Source organism: Amblyomma maculatum, chromosome 1 (genome assembly GCF_055883805.1).
Source record: "Amblyomma maculatum isolate TAMU_Amacu chromosome 1, ASM5588380v1, whole genome shotgun sequence".
NCBI classification, from domain to species: domain Eukaryota; kingdom Metazoa; phylum Arthropoda; class Arachnida; order Ixodida; family Ixodidae; genus Amblyomma; species Amblyomma maculatum.
Window position 1 is genome coordinate 333349384 of NC_139344.1, and position 21941 is coordinate 333371324.

At 42.7% G+C, this 21941-nt stretch overlaps 1 protein-coding gene across 1 annotated transcript; it reads right to left on the reverse strand.

Annotated features, from left to right (window-relative positions):
* Positions 1–2377: 2377 nt before the first annotated feature.
* Positions 2378–4476, reverse strand: LOC146207464 (solute carrier family 25 member 32-like). Its single transcript, XM_084587551.1, has one exon. It carries the CDS (start codon positions 4317–4319, stop codon positions 3351–3353), a length of 969 nt encoding a protein of 322 aa, XP_084443677.1. The 5' UTR covers positions 4320–4476; the 3' UTR covers positions 2378–3350.
* Between the last annotated feature and the right edge of the window lie 17465 nt (positions 4477–21941).

Consider the following 21941-nt stretch of genomic DNA (forward strand, 5'->3'; position numbering starts at 1 on the left):
CATTGTTGCAGCAGGCATAGGGCAGTAACAAATTGTTTTACTTTATATTGTATAAGACATCAATATTTGATAAGAAACAAAATGTAAGGCTGTTCAGAGTCACAAAGCGCACTGTTGAACTAATGCTAACTGCATGTAAATAGATTTAGGAAATGACTCTTGAGGATGTAGCTTGCATATGTTTCATGAATATATATTTTGCAATACTGAGCAGAAGTTAATATTTAGAACTGGCTTGTACTGGTAACAAGCAGGTGCACTATTTGAAACACCTGACACTGAATATCTTGAAATTACGGATGTGGCCAATTCTCAGCGCATGACTGCAAGTTGATACCGAATTCTAAGCATATGGAAAGGCACCACCTGTATGTAATAAACAGTGAGCAGAATTATTTCCGAGCTTTGCGCTACACTGCAAAATTGAAAACATAACACAAGGGTCTTAATCAAATCCTAGTAGGCATGGTAAAATGCCCCAGGGATACCACCAAAATGTTGATTATTGACAACCTATTGTGCCATCAAACTGATTCCACAATCTCTTTAGAATTACTGGCTCAACTCACATGTTATGTAGTCCAGACAGACAAAAACTGTAAAATGCTGGCCCACCTGATCACTGGAATATTTTATATGATTTCAGTTTGCATAATTAATTACTACATGCAGTGGCCAACAACATGGCTGAAGACTGCTTCTACCTAGTGTATCATGATATATCTTTAAATTTTAATCTTTGGCTAACAACCGTGTAAAACAAATGTACCTGGGAGGGCTTGGTACAGCTGGGTGTAGGCAAATGATACTATTCATGTTGTTTTGTAAAGAGTGAATATTTTGAGCAAAAATATTCATCCTTGTTCAATAAGTATGGAAGTGCTGAGCCCTAAAAATACAGTAAACTGCTAAACAAGTGCAATCACGAAAAATGAAATCACGCACAAAAGCCAAATTACACCAAAAAGTCCAGCAATGAAGGATATTAAGGCAGTACAAAAGCACATGACAGCTAAGAAGACATTAGGCATAGTTAGAAACCAATGTATGTCTTAAGAGAGGAAAGTGGTGCAGTCACTGGCTACTTAGATATTTACACCAGCAGGTGGTTTGTACTGTGTACAAGGTGACCTCACTTTTTCTGGAAGTGTATGGCATCTAGAAGCGATATTTTTTGTGTGTGTCAGGTGATTTCAGCATCATTCTTTTCATAAAGAGGCTAGTTTTTATACCATAGCAAACTTTGTAAATAATATTTCACAAAACAATGAGTGAGGTAGCACATTGGCTATCATTTGTATGCAGAAAGATTTTGCCATGGTGTTATGTGCATTTTCAAGACAGAAAACAAGTTCACAATTCTTTGGCTGTCTACTAGAAATCTTGGCATTCCAATGTTACTAATTCCAACCATTGCGGCATTTTGCAACCATTGCAGCATTTTGAGTACCCCTGTAGAAATTAACTGTTAGTGTTTTGCTCTGGAAAATTTACAAATGGCTTTTCTTGTGGCTTGAATATACTGTTTAGATGAGAGAATAATTGCTTAAAATTGCAGTGCAATAAATAATATGGTGCCTATGTAGCAGAGAATTCGAACCTAATTTGCAAGGTTGCAAACCCCCACCAAGGTATGAATTCTAGATGTAATGATTATGAAAGCTACGAAATTGAGCTTCTGACTGGCACGCATGTAAAGAAAGCCTTATAAGCAATGATAAGGCGACAAACAACAATAGGTCATGTGACTGCAAATCTGCTGAAAGATGGCTAAAACGATGAGCATGAAAACCATTTAAACCAGCACATGCAATGTCTCACAGCCTTATATGCACTGGGTGCATGAAAGAATGTTTACAAAATTTTTATCTGGAGTAACGAGGATACCAAACAGCTGAAAGATTACAACTGACAACATATTTACTGACCTAATTTCTACACAACATATTTGTTTTCAAGTTATATTTTCACAAGACATTATACACTAGTGAGTGTAAAAAAAACTAATTTTTCTATTACACTGAAATCATGTTTTCTTTTTTCTATCACTAAACCATCACAAAAGCATTCTGTTCAGCTAATTATTATTACTAAATCACGAAACAAACATTGTTTTAAACATATACATCAGTATGATTTCATCAAATTTTGTTACAACTGTTTTTTCATGAATAAGAGACATTTTTATTACATTTAACGTTACAGGGACAAAACTGAAATATTGCTTTATGTTGCACTGTTCTGGCCATTTTCCTATCTACACTATTTTTCTCTTGCCCAGGTGTTCATTTAGAGACTATTATTTACTATAATTTTGTCATCATCTTCTATTTTCCCAATGGGGTCTTTGATGTGCTTTCTTTTTTAAGCTTCTTTATTTTCTTTTTTTTTCAAAAAAAGCCAAATTCACCTTGGCAGAAACCAAGCAAAATCCGGAAGCTTTTTTACCCACAGCAACACATTGGAAGCTTTATTAAAATGGCAGTTATACAGCCAGTTTAATTTTGATAGTTTGTCAAAGGAAAGATCTTTGGGTAAGCTCACCATTATAGTTGAACTCCACCTAATAAAAAAAAAAAAAAAGTGCTTACTTTTCTGAAAAAGTAATTGCTGCTTTCTATTTTTATCTTTGCAGACCCCAGCAATCTTGTTTAAATATTGATTGAATGAGGGCAGGGAGTGTCTGAAGTATGGCGGATAACCAGTAACTCAAACCAAGATAACTCTTCAAGTGAGAGTGACAAAGCAAATTCTACTAGAGGTAAGAAACAAGGGCAAAGTTGGAGTGATGAGAGAGGGGGATGACCTTTGGTACAGCAAGGTGTCTGGCATTGATAAACAGCCCTAAAGTGCTATCCTGATGAACTTGAGAACTTGACAGGGATAAAGGAGCGGTGTCTGACAGAAGGCAGAGGTAACTGCTGTATGTCACTGCTTTTTTCCACTACAGTGATGATGACCTCATGCAGATATTTTCTTCACGCTCAAAAAGAGAACGCAATTGTCTAAAAATAATACATTTTTTTTTTTTTACCTTTTAAATTTCTTTATTCTGTAACAAATAGCATCACCAAAGGATGCTGCATCACAAGACTAGATTACAATGCCCACTGCCACTGGGTTTATGCGTAAAAAATCATGCAAACAACATAGACAACAAGGCTAGCTATATTTTTTGCTCTAGGTGCTAGTAAAACAGGTAGCAACAAAATATGTGTACTGCTCACGCTATTAATGAAACTCATTTTTATAATTTATACTTGTTCTGTAACTTAGGAACTGCCTATAATGTTCGTTACTCCAAATAAAAAAATCAGCTTTAAGGCCCAATCACAGCAGAAGGCTCCTTGTCAATTATCTTTGTTCACAAGCCACTTTGCAACGTTCTCATACACAACGAAGGTTATCGCTGTGGCCGGTGTGACGCGGAGCGTGTTGGGAACTAAACCCTTGTAGAAACCTTTGTAGCCCTCATGCCGCCAGGTCCTAGTTATGCAGTCGAAGGCACCGGCGTACTTTTTATGCTGATCCTGCAATCTCGCTCTCACCACCTGATACGGGTACGTCACGGTCGTCGCAAACAGTTTGGAGAGAGCAGCAAAGACAAGGTACTCCGCTGTACCCAACTGCTTGGTAGCGTCGTCTTTGTAGTGGTTGTAGTAGAATTTTTTCATTTCCTCGTACGCCATAAACTGCAACGCGCCGTGAGACACCCCAAAGACACCCGGGATGAAACCTCGGTAAAGGCCCTTGATTCCATCAGTGCGGTAGATTTTCCTCAAGGCATCAAACGTGTTCCGATATCGGAGCTCTTCAGGCAGCTTCGACGTTCCGTACTGAAGACACATTCTTGTTTTTACAACCCACACTGGATTCGTCATGACCAAAGTAAGAACACCTGCTTGCGCTGCCGCGACCATGTGCTGTCCCGGTCCGAGACGATCTTTCTGATAGCGCGCGGACATCTGGGTTTTGATGGCGTTGTAAAAGAAGAAATAGAAGCCCCAAGAGGCACCGGCGCCGATGCAGTTGGGTGTCACACCTCTGTAGAATCCCACGATGCCTTCTTGCTTGAAAATCATGGCAACCGCATTGATTAGGCCACGGTACCGTGGGCTACTTGAAGTTGAGCCGTCATTGACTGCGAAGCGTATTTTCAACAAGTCGAACGGATGCACGGCCAAAGTTGATGCTACTCCTCCAGAGACACCGGCAATCAAATGACCTGACTTGACATGGGACAAAAACGAGAAGATGCCAGGTTTGTAGCGATCCCCATTGCCTGCGCTCTCGCGCGACATCTTCAGCGCACTGGACATTGTCTTGACACTCTGTCACTCGCCTCTGCAGTAACCTTTACGGTGTGTTCACATCCCACGAGGCGAGAGCTGAGCGAAGGCGCAACGTCTCCGCAGCTTTCGTAGATATCCCATTCCCCAATCTTGCTCCTACACGCGACGCACAAATAGCACAACCCCTGAACTTGCAGAGAGCCGGCTCCGTGAACTGCGCATGCGCGCCCAGGACCAAAGTGGAAAGGAGGATATGTTGCTCTTCTGGACGGATGTGACGTCAAATAGCTTTTAGTGCTTGTTTTTTTCTAGAAGTAGGCCTCAAACCCAGATGCTCACATGGTATGGCCCAAAGAAGGAAGACTGGCGCGCTTTTCAGACAACGAGCATTTGCGCTTTGCGAGCCCTAGGCACCCTAGGTTGTCTTTCATGCGTCGGTCTGCTGCAGTTGGCGGGCCATCATCCCGGTAAATGCAAACTCGGTGATATGCGAATTCAGTTCGTGAATTATAGCCTTAAATTCAAGGGCGCAGCCTTCGGTGCAGTCCTATTTGCAGCCTTCTGACTGCGGTGAGTCGTACATACATGCCCGCGAACTCTAAGTAAAGCATTTGTAGTCTTTCTGCCATCGCCTTCCTTGCAGCTTCTTGTAACGAGTTTTTGCACGGCAGCGCAAGCATGCGTTAGCCTCAATTATTGACGCGGCGTAATCGCGCGACGGTCTCCGGGCGAAGGCGTAAGGAGACTGCGTAATGGCGTCCACGATCTCGTTTCATTGCGCTTGGAACAGCTTCCATACCTGCTGCCGTGCACCGATCAGTCGCCGGTTGCTGTTGTCTTCCGGATGCACTGGAGTATTGGGACATATGAGGCGACTAAAAGATAACGTAAAACTGTTTCTGAGTTCGCTTATATTTGTTTGGGCAGTATAAGGCATTTTTGCGTGCGCCAGCGTGAACGCGCTGGTTTATAATCAGGAGGTTTTATTGCCTTCCTCGCAGCTTCAACCGATGGAGCGGCTCAGCCCATAGAAAATGTCGGGCTTCTTTCGGAAAACTGTTGGAAGGTAAGTGGCACTCATCTGTACAGACCATACGTGGTAGTGCTGCAATACATGAGTATATCTGCGGACTGATAAAGGGGGGTTGCTGGCCAGCTGAGAGATGGTTTAAACGTGAGTTGGCCCTGTGCGGAATGAGCGTCGAAGTGCAACAAGCCTACTGCACATCATGAAATGGCTACAAAAGTATGGTTATATACATGACCGAATTCCTGTGCTTATTTGCTCAGACCTTCCACTGTCAAGTACTCACTTATTTCGGTGTATGCAGCAATGAGGGTGACCTCAATACTCCTCAGCTAGCATAGGTTCATGCCTGTGACAATATCTCTCTTTTTACTGCCGAAATAACTGCATTGGTGGAACTCACTGAGCTTGTTTATATACATTTAACACTGGATGCATGTTGCTACCGCAGAGTTCCCTAATATATATATCTTTTGCCTGCTCCAACATAAATAGTTGGCAGTGCTTGGCTTCAAGCTGCTGCCAAGTATCTTTTGCCTGCTCCAACATAAATAGTTGGCAGTGCTTGGCTTCAAGCTGCTGCCAAGGCCATTGACAGCTTATTTGAAAACAGAGCAATAATTAATCTGAGCTAGCATGTTTTGTGGGAGAGTGAGGCACCATTGCGAGTACCTCGTAATCCTGTCAAAGAGCTTGGCAGTTGCTGCTATAAGCACTCTCCATTGCAGTTCCATGCAAGCCGCAGCATATTGGGCACTTACTGCACAAGTGATTTAACTTAGATTCTCTTTGTTGCTATTTCAGTGTTTTGTAAGTGTTCTAAATATTTGTATTTGTACTAGCATTGACAGCCAGTCTCATTACTACCTTTTTCCTTCTGCAGCAGGCACTCTCACTTGCTTTACTCGAACCAAATTCTATTGTGAGTGAGTTTGCTGAATTTATGCAAACTAAATGTAATTGCTGTATTACTCTCATTTATTTACATTTGCAGAGGCAACGAATTCTTGGTGCCGACGAACGAGTTCCCTCCGCCAGTTCGGTTACACCGCCACCTCAGTAGTGCAGTGAGCTGCGACTCGCGTGACCAAATGGATACTCTCACTGCTTCCACAGGTTTAGAGCGTGCTCCCAGTTAAGTTTAAAACACCTTGCTTGCCATGTATTTAATTTTGTTGTGTAATATTGTCACCCTTGCTGATATGCTATTATTTGAAAATCATTCTGGGTGGTTTGGAACACATATTTTGCAATGGGGGGAGGTGGGAAGCACAAATGTGTGACTGCAATTTTTTGCCAGTCTAGCTTCTAGCCTTGCGAATTAAAGTAACAGATTACTACCTGAACAGGCCTGACATTTATTGGAGAGTTTGTCATATAGAAGAAAACTTGATCCCTTGTGGAGGTAACACAGCTGTGGTTCTCCGAGAAAAAGCTATCCGTGTGTGATGGTGTCTAAAACATGGCATTGTCTTAGGTAACTTGGCATGGAATCGGCCACTTCTTGTACTCTCTTGACAGCATCTATTGTACTATGTGCTAGGTGATATGCCTTCAGGGATAAGAGTAGATGGAGAATACCTCAGTAATCTGCAATTTGCTGATGACATTGCCCTGAAGCAGTCAGGATGACGGGCAGTAATGTGAGCAGGTTGTACGTCATGCTGGTCATGGAGGAAGTAAAAAAGCCTTAGAAGCAATGTAAAGGGTTCCGGAAATCGGCTGGTATGGATAGGCAACTACAGATCTTTGAAGAGTGGTAGGGAGATTGTGCTAGAAAAACTGCTTGCTTTGTGTGTGTAGCGCCTCACGACCTCAAGTGTATTGAAATCTTGGAAGGATCCTAACAGTACCATAATCTATAAGAAAGGGGCTGTCAAGCACTTGCAAACTTAAACTGATCGGGTTACTGTCCATTGCCTACAAGATAATAGAATTGGGACAATCTTGGACTTTCTATCAGCTGAAGGAGCAGCTGGCTTTCATAAGGGCTGCCATGTTTTTTAATGTGTCTGCCCTGCCACTGTTGTGTGCTGGATTGTAGCCTACATCCACATCGGATAGGAGGCTGTGCAAACAAACTGCTCTTTACAGAAGGGACATAATTTGAACTGCCCATATCATACAATGCAGCAGCAGTAGTGAAAAGTGCTCCACAAGAAGTGACTTATTTTAGAATAGTTGCTTTATTGCGGTAGCGTAAAAGGCGTCACCCTTGAGAAAAATCACAACCATGCCTTTGGCAGGTGACCTGGCCATGCACTGATTGGTTGTCTGGTTCTGCGATGTCATGAGGCCACATGATATGGCCGAACTGGCTGGAGCTCATATTGTGGAAAAGCGAAAAAGAGACAAAGGATCGAGAAAAGAGAGGACGACGCTATCTGGAGCTGCTAACTCAAGCAGCTCCTTTGAGGTGAGAGGTTGAGGTGGAATAGAACCGAGACCCTTGGATCTAGTATCAGACATCCTACTCCATGTTCATACAGCTTTGTTAAAACAGAGCTTTATACCCATGTTGGGTGGTCTTAGGCACAATGTGGTAGATTATGGTTGTATGCTGATGATTGTGTGTGAGATAATACCGGCACAAATTAAGGGATTAGGGCTTATAACCTTTCAGGACTGCTTTAAGCCAATCGTTCATATATGAATGATCGTTCTCACACACTGGCAGACGTAAATTTATGTATTTGGAACATGTAGCCCCATTTAGGCAGATAGTATGACAAAAGTAATTATAGTAATTAGTTCACAGGAATGGAAAAGGCACAGAATCTGTCACTTGTTTCTGTGGGCACCTGAACTGTGCCGTAAGGGAAGGGAGGAGGGAGTCAAAGTGGAAAGACAGAAATGGGTGTCGTAGTGGAGGTCTATGGAGTAATTTTGACCACCTAGGGATCTTTAACGCGCGCTGACATCACAAAGCACACGGGTGCCACTTCGTTTGCATCGAAAGCAGCCGCCAGCGATCGGGTTTGGACATGGGTACTCCGGCACAGTAATCTAGCATCTTAACCACTGCACTACCGCAGTGGGGCTATTGTGACAACCATAGTTTCTGTTTGTGTGCAGCTTGTTTATTTTTTTATTTATTTATTTTTTTTGTTCTTTCTGGCACAGTGTGACATTTAAAAAATTATTTGAAATAAAGAGGTCTTTGGCGCCATTCACACGATTCTGCTGCTTCTACTATAGTTTTCTGTTTATGAGAGTAGTAGCGAAGTCTCTTGAAGACAATTTTACTAGCTCTCAGTTCAGCTCAGATGATGAATCAGTCAAATGTCAGCCTCGGACTTCAGCTAGTGGCCAAGAAAAGCCTAGTTTCAATCTCTGATCACACTTGGTCAGTTACACATGCTCATTTTGTGTTCCCACTGTTCTGTTTCCATTCGCTGGGTTTCAGCAGTAATGAAAGCTTGGTACTACTTGATATGGCTTCTCCAGAACTTCAAGTGTGGAACTTCTTCAAGCAAATTCAGTGGAGTTTGAACACCAAGCTTCTATTGCAGATTTTGAAATTTAATGGCAAACTCTCCCACCTTCTGGAAAACATGTCACCAAATAATTCAGTCATAAATCCTGAAAGGTTTGGAAATGCCAATACTATAAACTGTAAAATGAGTAGAACAAGGCCGAGCATAAAAATGGGTGTTCTCAGCAACTTAGCTATATTTCTGAGAGAACAGCACACCTTCAAAATGAACTTCAGAACCTAAACTAGTAATAAAAGAGGCAGTGTGGCATATTTTTAATATTCTGAATTATTTTTCTTGCTGTCTTATTTTGATATTCATGCCCCCTTTTCTTTCACTTTTTGGATTTTTTCTGCAAATTTCGGAGAAAAAGTTTTTTATGCTATGTATAAAGCCAAAACAAAAACATGGGCATTTATTTAATTGAGCATCTAAATACCTGCATTTTAGTATTATCTAATAGCAAGATTGTTTAAATATTTCATTTAATAAACAAATTACATGGTGCTGAAGGAGTTGAGGCAAAAAAAAAAGCTTCATTTGCAAGCTGTAGTTCAAGAAATGACCATTTTTCTGCCTTTTGTATATCCTCAAGATTTTATTACAATTTCTTGATTTTATATTCATGTTTGACAATACTTTGTGAATATTTTACCCAGTGCTGAGAATTTATCTTATGTATTATGCTTATATTCATAATATTCACGTGTCTAGAGGGCATTTAAATAGCTGTATTTTAATTGGCTCATGTGCGTCATGTACAGAAAGTGTGATCAGAAATTGTCATCAAGAAACGTCCTTCATACTGGAACTTGCGTGTGAAGAGCTCTGGCAGGTGCGTGCTCTGTTGCCGCGTTGCAGAGAGGAGGAAAGGAGGCATCCTGGCTGTGCAAACCGCTGCAGAGAGGTGACAAAGAGGGTAATGGCAACCCCATGCATACGCGGGCCACTTATGCGCTTATTCACAGGACCTCGGAGGATGGGCGTGTGGTATTCGATCTGTCATTTGACGTGCGTAACTATAAGGCTGCATTCCCTGCACCGTACTTATTAGTCACATATTCTAATTCTGGTGCCGGGTTGTGTTTGCCTTAGCGATCTTAGAGCTCTTAAGCACTTCCTACATTTTTTTCTTTTTTTTTTTTTTTTTTTGTAGGTTGCAGCAAAGTTCTTTAAAGACTTCATTTATAAAATAGCAAGGTGCATGTATGCGATCAAGGATCTTTGAGGGAAGCTGCAGATGGGAGCTGTTGACGCTACCATGCTATACTCTTAAAGACAGATCTCAAGTGTCTCCTAAATTTTTATAACAAAACGAACATCCGCACAGTGTTTGCTGGAGATGCTTACAACCCTGCTGTCCTGTCCGAAGACAGGGGTACATGCATTACTGCCCGCCATATGCAAGGCCAGCCACAATTAAACATTCGTTACCAGAGTAACATGATTGCCTGGCTTTTTTGTGTGTTCACTTCCTTAGCATACTGTAGCATAGCCATAGTAGTGTGCACCTTTCCAATAAGTGGTCACGGGGTGTCACCATATTACCTGCTGGACTGCTTTGTGCATTTGGTGCTAGCACAGTGGAAGCAGAGCCGGTTTGCAGCAGTCCAGAGAGGAGGAGCGAACAATATGGTGGCACCGAGTAACTTATTGGAAAGGTGTATATAGATTGCTTGTTCCTGCAAGATGCGAGTTAAACTGCTCTCATACGAACAGTTTCGATCCTCATTGAACTGGATCTACATTCAACTCATTGTAGATCGAGGTTGTCACACGGCAACTGTCAAGTGCAGTTGAGCTCGAGCCTGCTTGACTCAAGGTTGCTTCCTCAATCCCTCTCGAGATTTCAAGCACACTCAAAAGCGGTCATTGACACCCTCGTCATCAACGAGCTCTAAAACTTGAAAAACGAATAAATGCAGTAGAACTGCACATAATAACACATAAATGTATTAAAAGGCATGATAGAACATTCGTAGAACAGCTAATTTTATAATATTGACACCGTAGTCTACTGCCAGTGGAAGCTAAGGTGGCGTTCTCTTCGACTGCGTCAGTGTGGAAACTGTGGAGTGGAAGAGAAACTGCACTGTAGCACTTGACCGCTGGGAAGATAGGTTAGATGACCTGAGGGGCCAAAAGCGGAATGCTGCTGTGTACACTGAAATCGTGCAATCATTACCCCAATCTTAAATTTCCTTTTGAGACTCATTGCGACTGACAGCAGACGACGGACCACGTAGGAAATTTCTCAATGCTGACTGAAAACGCTCGTGTAGCACCGGATGCTTCAATCCTTCTTGAAAGCCTGAATGCAGATTGAGTTCAATGAGGATCGGAAGTGTTTGTGTGACAGAGGGATTAGTGTAGCGCTGCTAAAGCTTTGTGTTAGCTGGTGTGCACAAGTTGGGTGGCCAAGCTGTGTTAAATGGTCTTGCAATGCATATTTAGAAAACAAAACAGGGCACCCCAAACGGTTTATTCAACTTCTCAGATTATTTGGCATTACACACATTGTCTTGAAAGCAGTCCACAATATGGCCAGCACAACTTATGTCCTTGCTTATTTCAGATTGTTCATTTAAGAGAGCTAACATATTCAAGGGCTACTGACCAGGCTGACATTTTAACCAAGCCCGATAAGGCGTTGGACATGGTCTCTGCGAAATACTCAGCGATGCACACACTGGAAAGCAACAAAATGCAAACCAAAGCTCTCATGGTCCTTTTAAAACAGCCAAACCTTTTCATCCTTTGCACTGGCCATCGAACTTTGTCGATGAGGTACCCACAGATACTGCATTCATTGGTTTCTCTCTGACTGATGGGCGAGGGGTGTCACTTGGTCTGCTGATGTCACGCACTTTTTTGTCTTGCATTTCGTTTTCACTCATGCATACACTCACACAAGAAAGAAGGCTTTTAGTTTCTTGCCCTTGTCTATGCATGCTTCAGCGTGTTCTGTGCACTGTGCTATTCATACACCAACGGCTGGACTCAAGTGGCAGCGGCGCGCACTTTCATACAGCCTGCGCATTCGCCGCAGATATAATGGCAGCTCTTCTAAGCAAGCAGTGCTCTCTTCCCCGTGAAGTTAGTGCAGGATTTACCCAACCCTGGCCACTCGCTTCTGTGGCGGCGCTCGGTGCGCACCTGCGTTCGCGCCTTCAAGTGTTCAAGTGTTCAGTTTACGGAGTGAGCGAAATACTTAGAGAAATCATGTAGTCTCAATTTTGTGTGCGCAAAAGCGGTGCAGTGTAGGCTCAGGCAACAGTATTATTTTGATCATAGTAATACTTACTTTGTCTTATTTCTTACAGTGCGCAACATGTGCTAATTACCGTCTGAATACAACAGTGATTTGGGTTATCAGTCTGCAGTAAGGCAAGTAGCAGCATACTATTGTAAGGTCAGTCCCATTATGCTGCACAAAAGCTGATTTTTTTCTTCCTGCTGTAACTTTGTTTCCTTCATGATATGAGGGGAACTGTCAAAAATGCATTGACATGGCTACAGAAGCACAGAATTTATCACATGAACATTTTCGGCCTCTCGGGCCTGTTCTGCCAGGCCTGTTACAATTAGTGGCCGAGCAAGGAGGAGTACCTGTTTTGCCTACATGCATTATTTCAAATGATATGCCAGTGTGACGGCATCTTTTCGCTTTTGGGCACATTTCTGTCTGCTTCTGCACATGTACCAAAATTTCGGGCACCTTCACGTGTCTGCAAGTCAGGCTGGTCGTTGACCTGTTTTAAGTTGTTAGTGCAAATTAAAAAAAAAGGTAACCTGCTCTTATTGCACTTTTTGTGCACTTTGAACAGCGCATTCACTGTAACTGCTTTTCCTGTTCTGAGGCGTGCACAGCATCACCTCGAAATAACAGGAGACATTCATCACCATCCTCATATAAGGATAGGATAGTAGGAAAGCCTTCCGACCCTTGTCTTTGCCTGCCACCTATGTTGCTAAACTCTGCGGCTAGTTTGTAACGAAGCTAACTTCATGACAATAATTGAGCTTCTCGGCCGCAGTGTGCTTTTGGTATTTCCTTCGGTCCGGACCCATTCGTATGTTTTCTGCCACGCATTTGAACTTTATTTCCTCTGAACGACGTGCCCACGCCTGCAAGTTTGAAAAACTTGCAGTGCTTCCTTTCATCAATTTCCGAGTGATGGAGAACTCTGTTCCAATAATTTAGCTATATTTTATGAGAGTTTTTCCCTGGTTTTGGCTCTTCGGCAAGATGCTGATACACAGCCAGAGCCTGTAAGGATGGCTCACGGCCGGCACACCTATCATATATAACTCTCAGTACAGCGGCAAAAATCACTGCAGGTCGCTCTGAACGCTCAAGTTCATGACATCTCGTTGGCAAGAATCACAACCGGGTGAAAGTGCAGGCTTGGCCAGCCTCCGCTTTTTTTTTTTTTTTTTCCAGCTTGTTGCACACCAAATGACGGCATCACTGAGTAGACGCGTCAATGCCACACAGTGCCACGATTTCGCAGCTGTAGCAGACAGGAAGCACCCTCCATGCGTAGGTCGTAAAGAGCGCACCGTCGCCACTCGAATCCAGCCATGGTACACCGTGCATAACCATAATACAGAAAACACAGAACATCCATACATGCACGGGCTTGGTTTCCTGTTCCAATAATTTAGCTATATTTTATGCGAGTTTTTCCCTGGTTTTGGCTCTTTGGCAAGATGCTGATACACAGCCAGAGCCTGTAAGGATGGCTCATGGCCGGCACACCTATCATCTATAACTCTCAATACAACGGCAAAAATCACTGCAGGTCGCTCTGAACGCTCAAGTTCATGACATCTCGTTGGCAAGAATCACAACCGGGTGAAAGTGCAAACTTGGCCAGCCTCCGCTTTTTTTTTTTTTTTTTTTCCAGCTTGTTGCACACCAAATGACGGCATCACTGAGTAGACGCGTCAATGCCACACAGTGCCACGATTTCGCAGCTGTAGCAGACAGGAAGCACCCTCCATGCGTAGGTCGTAAAGAGCGCACCGTCGCCACTCGAATCCAGCCATGGTACACCGTGCATAACCATAATACAGAAAACACAGAACATCCATACATGCACGGGCTTGGTTTCCTGTTCCAATAATTTAGCTATATTTTATGCGAGTTTTTCCCTGGTTTTGGCTCTTTGGCAAGATGCTGATACACAGCCAGAGCCTGTAAGGATGGCTCATGGCCGGCACACCTATCATCTATAACTCTCAATACAACGGCAAAAATCACTGCAGGTCGCTCTGAACGCTCAAGTTCATGACATCTCGTTGGCAAGAATCACAACCGGGTGAAAGTGCAAACTTGGCCAGCCTCCGCTTTTTTTTTTTTTTTTTTTTCCAGCTTGTTGCACACCAAATGACGGCATCACTGAGTAGACGCGTCAATGCCACACAGTGCCACGATTTCGCAGCTGTAGCAGACAGGAAGCACCCTCCATGCGTAGGTCGTAAAGAGCGCACCGTCGCCACTCGAATCCAGCCATGGTACACCGTGCATAACCATAATACAGAAAACACAGAACATCCATACATGCACGGGCTTGGTTTCCTGTTCCAATAATTTAGCTATATTTTATGCGAGTTTTTCCCTGGTTTTGGCTCTTTGGCAAGATGCTGATACACAGCCAGAGCCTGTAAGGATGGCTCATGGCCGGCACACCTATCATCTATAACTCTCAATACAACGGCAAAAATCACTGCAGGTCGCTCTGAACGCTCAAGTTCATGACATCTCGTTGGCAAGAATCACAACCGGGTGAAAGTGCAGGCTTGGCCAGCCTCCGCTTTTTTTTTTTTTTTCCAGCTTGTTGCACACCAAATGACGGCATCACTGAGTAGACGCGTCGATGCCACACAGTGCCACGATTTCGCAGCTGTAGCAGACAGGAAGCACCCTCCATGCATAGGTCATAAAGAGCGCACAGTCGCCACTCGAATCCAGCCATGGTACACCGTGCATAACCATGAATACAGAAAACACAGAACATCCATACATGCACGGGCTTGGTTTCCTAAGAAAGGCCAGAGGCCTCGCACCTATGCTTCGGCCACCCATTGAGCTCAGCCTCTCCCCCTCCTCCTCCTTATTGGCATTGTAGCTGGATGAGCCAAAGCTCACTTCTCAACCTTCAAACAAAGGTCACTGGTGGTGCTTGGGTAGCAGAAAGCAAGAAAAAAAAAAAAGCTGAGGCGGTAGCGTTTTGATAGAAGGCAGAAAGCAAGGCACCCGTGTTTGTGCAATGTCAGTGCACCTTAAAGAAAGAACTCCAGGTGGTCGGAATTATCGGGGCCCTTCACTATGGCGTCTATCATACCTGAGTCTCTTTAGGACGTTAAACCTCACAAACCAACCAGCAAGAAAAAAAAGAATGCCTGTAAAAGTCGGGGCCATAATGACTGCATTTGATGCATTCTTGTAGCTGTTTTTACCCAGCACAGGGCAGCGTTTCATTTTGTTGACCGAACCAACATGGCGGGCATAGTTTCTCAAAGCACTAAGAGATGGCGCTCCACATTTCGCGTATTTAGGGAGCCTACATGTACCAGCCCTACGCGTATTGTCTCTTGTGGAGGCTAGTCAACCAGGGAGGAGGGAGAGACTCTTTGGTGATGGAAGGGAAGGTGAGAAACATACCGGTTTTGGTGGTTGTAGCTCTGTTATTAACGAGTCTGCTGCAAAAGTATTTTTGGCCACCGCGCATTCTGAAGGCGCTGCTTCATAGGCAGCAGGTTTGAACACATTTTCGAACCTAGGGTGGTTTATAAACAAGTTCAGTTTATGGAATCGCACCTGAAAACGAAAGGAATGATTGAAGCAGGAGAAATGATAGCACCTTAAAATAGAAACAAAGGGTGGATGGGTTTTAAGATGCTTTGCAGCTGTTTTCCACTTGCCCAAAGGCAGTGCAGAGTTTTGGCCGGTGTGCAATGAGCAGTTGGGCGCATGGTTTTGCTGATGGCATGGCAGCTACGTGCTGGTTGGTGACATTTTATACACAAGGTCTTGTAGACTTTGTGTCTAGTTGGAAAAAAAGAGTATTGTAGCAAATGAGCATTATGCTGAAATAATTTTGTGAGTAGCTTCAAAGAGCAGCCTTTTTTTAAAAATGGCTGCTTTCCATGAAAACATGGCATTAGATTTTTGCTTTTCTAGATGGGGTTTTAAATTTTGTTTTGATGGTTTCTTGCAATCTTTTGCTTGTTCTTCACGACAAATGTATTTACTTCATAGCTTGCAATAAAATGCTTTCATTGCAAATAAGCATTCCTTGTGTGTCGTGCTCTTTGGTCTCATTATTTTGAACTGTAGTAGCCATGACAATCGGAAAACATTTGGGTGAACAGCATTGCATCATGTCTACATTATATTCCTGTAGAAAAAGAGAACGGGCATTGCAGTTGATGTCGATGAGACTGAAATCGACATTTGTTTCAGCTAAACTGTTTCCTCGATTTCGAATCTGGTTTGGGCTATTGCATGTCTAAGGCCCCAGCCAAATATTGCCCACTGCCTCAATAACAGCACATGCTCAAGGACCTAAAGAAACTACAAGATGAAAGTTTATTTTTCAACCCTTTGTGATGAGAGCAACTTTACAACAGGTAGAGGTATTGACATAGCACACAGGGATCGGGAATGCCAAAACCTAATGCGGTCTATGAAAGACGGCAAGCATGGGAAAGAGCTAATTAATTTTGACTGCTTGGTGTCCTTTTTATATGCACTGACATTGTGTAGCCCACAGGTGTCTTTACATCTTGCCTCTGCCAAAATGTAGCCATGTATTTAATCTTAAAACCTTAGGATTAGCAGTCGAATGCATAGCCACAAAGTCACTGCTGCACATAGGTAGGAAGGTTTCGGACGTAGGAAGGGAGTAATGTTTTTAAGCCAGTTTGAATCTGAACCATGAGAAACATTTCCCCAAGAGCAAAAAGAGGTGAATGTAAATTTGGAAGGTGCTGTACATATAATGTAATAAAAGGCAGCTTGCTATCATGTGATCATTTGAAAGGCTGAAAAGTGGATATTAACGCATTAGTTTAAAATACCTAAGCAAAGGACAGTGCAGCAGGTTATAGAAAGTAAAATAATTTGGAAAACCTTCACAAACACAGATGTGGATTAAAGTACAGTTTCAAGGTAATCATAACAAGGAAGTAGTAATCAGCTATTATTGAAATGAGCAGGCCCTATTTGCCCTGGGCAGGTGGCGTCCTTGGTCCAAAAAGGTGAGGGCATAAGCAGGTCCTCATCTGATGGTTTGTGTGGGTGGTACTTCTATGCTGCCGCAACACCATACCATATGACACAGAGTGCTGGGCATCTTGCAGTAGAGTACCTGCAGTTGAGATTGCAGCACATGGTGCACATCTTTGAGTATGAAGATGCAGAAAACTGAAAAGAAGCATTAGAGAGGGACATGTGATCCAGGAAATAGGGCTCTTCAGCTAATCGATTAGGTTTCGAGGGAGTGAAACAAGTAAGGGATACCAGACACTGGGATGAAGAGATAATGTCGGCAAATGAGCCAAGGTTAGCGGCTGCAGCTAACGCATGAAGCAGCGATGATTGCAGACCATTAATTCCCTTCAGCATACCTAATGCAGGCAGTGATGATGAATCAAAACTGTGTTGCCAATTTATGAAATAACTATAGATATGTAACTGCACTGTGGGAAGCCCACTTAGCCTCTTGATTTTTCTTCCAAGTTTTTGTTATGAATGGACAGAGTGAAAATGCGCAAAGGAAATAAATGCCAGACTAGGAATAAGTGTAGTCCTTCATTGAATGGCTCTAGTGTCGCATTGCTGAACTGTGGTTTAAAAGTTACTTGTGGCGAGATAAATGAGTCATACAGCCTCTGGGAGGCTTGCAAGAGAGCTGAACTGAGAAGAGAGAACTCAAGAGAACAGCAGAGACTTGTGCGAGCACCGTACAACCAGCCGGTTCAAATGGCGCGCCGTTGCAACGGTTGAGTGACAGCGCTGCAGGTGGCGAAAACGTCCAATGCCAACAAAAATTAATTCAGTAAAAGGAAACCTTTAGATGATTAAAATTGGCACTTTTAGTTTATGCGTCACCACCTCCTTTGTTTAACTGAAACTGTATAGTTTCATTTGCAACAATTTTAGATACGATGGTGCGTGCGCCATTATCATCATCATCGCCCCCTCCGCTAAATTATTTTGAGTTGCGGCGCGTTACATGAAACGTTTTAAAAAAATGTTTGACGCGTTATTGACTCTAGTTATTCTCCTTCCAGTGCTTTGCGGACCCTGTGTTGCGCTTTATCTATTTGTTGTTAATGCTAACGAACCATAAAATGGCTGTGTTCTGTGTTTATACAGCACAGGCGACGCACTTCGCACGGTGAGCATCACATTGGTAAGTCGGAAGGAAATGAGTTAATATATTGATTTGTGGAACATTAACGTACTCGAGTGCCATGTTGGTAAGCATGGTGCCTGCGCTAGAGCCGCGATTCTTCCGCGAATCGCTGTGTGAAATTAGCTGGGAACGATTTGTTTCGGGACGTTTAACTGTGAACATTGCAGCAAGGTTACTTTCTTGCTGCACTTGAGGTTGTCTGAGCGAAGTTCTGAGCTTGCCTGCGCAGAACTAAATAAAGCGCTCCGCTGAAAGTGTTTAGGCATTGTGACTACAGAGACATCGAAGGCTTACGTTTGTGTCAGAAGTGCTTTGAATTAATTTTTAGTGTGAATGTGAGGCATGTAGCTTTCCCCTAGCAGTCGTAAGATCACCGAGGCCAACGTCAGTTTTGCACTTGCATCGGACGCGCCTTTTCAGCACATGCTGCATGTATGCGCCTGTTGCTTTTATGTATGATGACTGTGGTAATAGTTTGCAGACTAGCTGTGTTTCAAGTGTGTTGACCGCTTCTTAATAGTGTGTAATGTTGATTTACTAGCTTCGCTTTTTTTTTTTTGGCAAATGATAAGGGCCTGACACGCTGTCCGTCAGTCCCGAGACGAGTGGTACGCTGTACAGCAAAGTAAATGTACTGCATTACCGAACGGGGTCACGTACTCGTTAGCTATGATTTTTATTTTTATAACTGTAGTGCACAACGTAGATGTAATGTGCGATCGCTTGGTTCTTTCCTAGTGTATTCTTGTAAAACAAATAAACTGGTCAGAACAGCATAGAGATGTGGCTTTAGGGAATGCATCGAAACAGGCTTACCAGATGGCTTGCCTCTGTTCTCATTCTTGCTCAGATCCAAAGGCAGTACATTTCATTTATCAACTTAATTTTTTTGTAATTTCAGTGTTTGACTTTACAGTAGTTGTCTGCATGTTAGGTAATCTTCCCAAGTATAGATGACTTGCAGCACTGTCACATTCTTGGTGGACCAGAGCCATGAACGAACCCTGTTTGCCTGCCTAGCCTGCTACTAGCTACCTGCCCCATGGAAGATACATATACCTGATTTACTATCGTGGAGTATGTGCGACAGCCACCTGATAGCTTGCAGCTTCAGCCATGTTTTTATGTTCTACACCTGTGCACTGCAGTGTAACGCTCTATCACGCATTTTAAAAAGGACAGTATTTAATGGCTACACGACATTCATAGGTGCCCTAGTGAGGCTCAGAGGAGTTTTGAAAATTCTTGTGCAGTATTGTTGAATTATTACTTACAAAATATTGTCCAGTGAACCAGTTTTAACTGTGAATGTATTTATTTTTTCTAAATTACTACCCACGCAATGTTGTTATTACGGCATTGTGAATGCACAAGATTGTTAGTCTGCTAGAGTTTCCAGTTTGTACAACCCATAGCCATTTAAACAAGAATTGCAATGGTGGCGCTGAAGGGCAGCACTTATCTGCGAGATGGCTGATGCATTGTGAGGGCACCAGACATTCCCCTCATCATCTGCGGCGACTGTCATCGATACTACGAAATCACAGTGGTTGCCAGTGTTCACGTGCGAACTTCTCGGGGTCGCAGTCAACAATTTCAAGCCACTACAAAAAGTGTTAATTGCATTGATTACATCTTTGCATGACAGCCGATGTATCCAGCATGAACTATGTCTTACTACAGGTACCATATGCCATTACTTGCTGTACTGTACGACAGCACAGAGCACATGTGTGATTAGTGGGGTAAATGAAATAAATAAATACTGTCTCCACTGGGAATCAAACCTCCATCCCTTGTATTCCTCACATACTGTACTTTGTTTATGGCAATAGAACATGAGTCAGCACAGATGCATTCTTGCAGTGGAATTATCTAGGCATAGCACTGCTAATTTTTGTTCTAATGTGGCACCTTTTATGGAGTTCACCGATTTTTTTTTTTTTTTTTTTTTGCATCGTTCATATAATAAACACATAAAAACCCTGCAGCACTATGAAAATTTGCCCGGAGCATTCAACTCGTGCTACAGTATGTGCAGTAAAGCTACCTTTGTCTTTGTGTGCAAAATGAAATTTTTTACGAAAGATTTACACTTTGCATGTTGATTTGATCAGAATATATTGGTTTTGAACATCATTGGAAGAGGCTTTTCAATACCCGAGCTGGTTGTTAACTACCATGCTGAACTTTGTAGTCAAGTACAATATGTGCATAGTGCCTATATGCATACAATATATGCATAGAGGCAGGTAGAGTGATTGTTTAGGTGTACTGTAATTATCAGGCTGTGCTAGTATCGTTACAGCTATGATATAAAAATTCGCACCAGGTTTGTAGAACTTGTATTGTGAACAGTGGTTATATGGTGTCTGTGTATTTTATTTTAGCATAGCAGTGATATTGGTGCAAGCTCTGTCAAGTTTGGTTTTGTTTTGATTTTAACTTTGCTTATTGCCACTTATGGACAGCCTTATCACACAGCGCTATTCAGGTTCTACTAGTGTCGAAGATCATTGATTTCACTTTCTTTAATAGACACTGAGGGTTCACTGACACATACGCCACCAAATTTTTTTGTTTCAACTGCTTCAATTGTTTTCCTTCCCAGTGGTGTTGTACATTTTCACAAAAATTTGCTCTCAAAGTGAAGTTGTCGACTTTCTTCCAAGTTGTGTGATATGCTGTGAAAAATGGCATGCGTGTCATGAAACTTGTTCCAGATTTTTTGATCGCATTCTGCATGTACAAGTTTTTCAACCTTCTATGAATGCTTTGTCTCAAAAATATTAAGTATTCAGGCTAACGTAGGATTAGGTTGCATTCTGGGTTCTGTTGTGCCGGGTAGCAGCTCAGCAGTCAGATTCTTTTACTGGACTTGCCTGAGAGTACGAGTTGTGTGAAGCCTGCACACAGACCCATATCATGCCATTTGACGCAATTTTTACGCTCGACCGCCGTCAGTCTAGAAAAGGACTGTATTGGGTTACTACGACAAACATTACCCCAGCTTGTTTTAGGCGGAAAAAAAAAAGTTTGTGCCATGGTCGCCATCTTGCATGTTCTCATACACTTTAATTTCAAATTTGTAAAATTTGCTGTTCTCATCGTAGTTGTTCCAACAATATCCCAAGTTTTCTAGAAGTAAAGGAACCCAAGAAAATTGTTTTGGAGATTAGAGAATATAAGCCATGCCAGAATAAAATTCTCAAGTTTAGAAAATTTGCTTTTTGCAGCATTTACAGCTGTAAAATACAGAGTAAGGTGGTTCTAGTAAATATATGACGTGTATTAAGAAAAAAGTACCACTCGGTGGCATTTATTTTGGGAAGTTAAATCACAGCACTCAATTCCTTGCTCGCATACAGCCGCCCAAATCTTCAACTAGACTGCACAACGCCCACTTTCAACAGTGATGCTGTTTAAGCTGGAGGTTGTTTCATCTATTGTGCGCAGCTTAATGTGTTCGCAGTAATGTCACCATGACCGAATGTGACATCATCATGACGTCACATCCAGTCATGTCTAATAACCAGAACTGAGGTCACCACATGACATCATGTCCGGTCATGACCGATGACTTCACCGTGCGATTCACGCATATATGAAGCTAACCTTGCCAGGCATCCAATCCAGGCATCCGTGCTGCGCCTTTCATTTGTCGCTTCCTCAAACGCCGTACCACACAGGTATCAGCAGTGTTTTAAATTGGTTTACA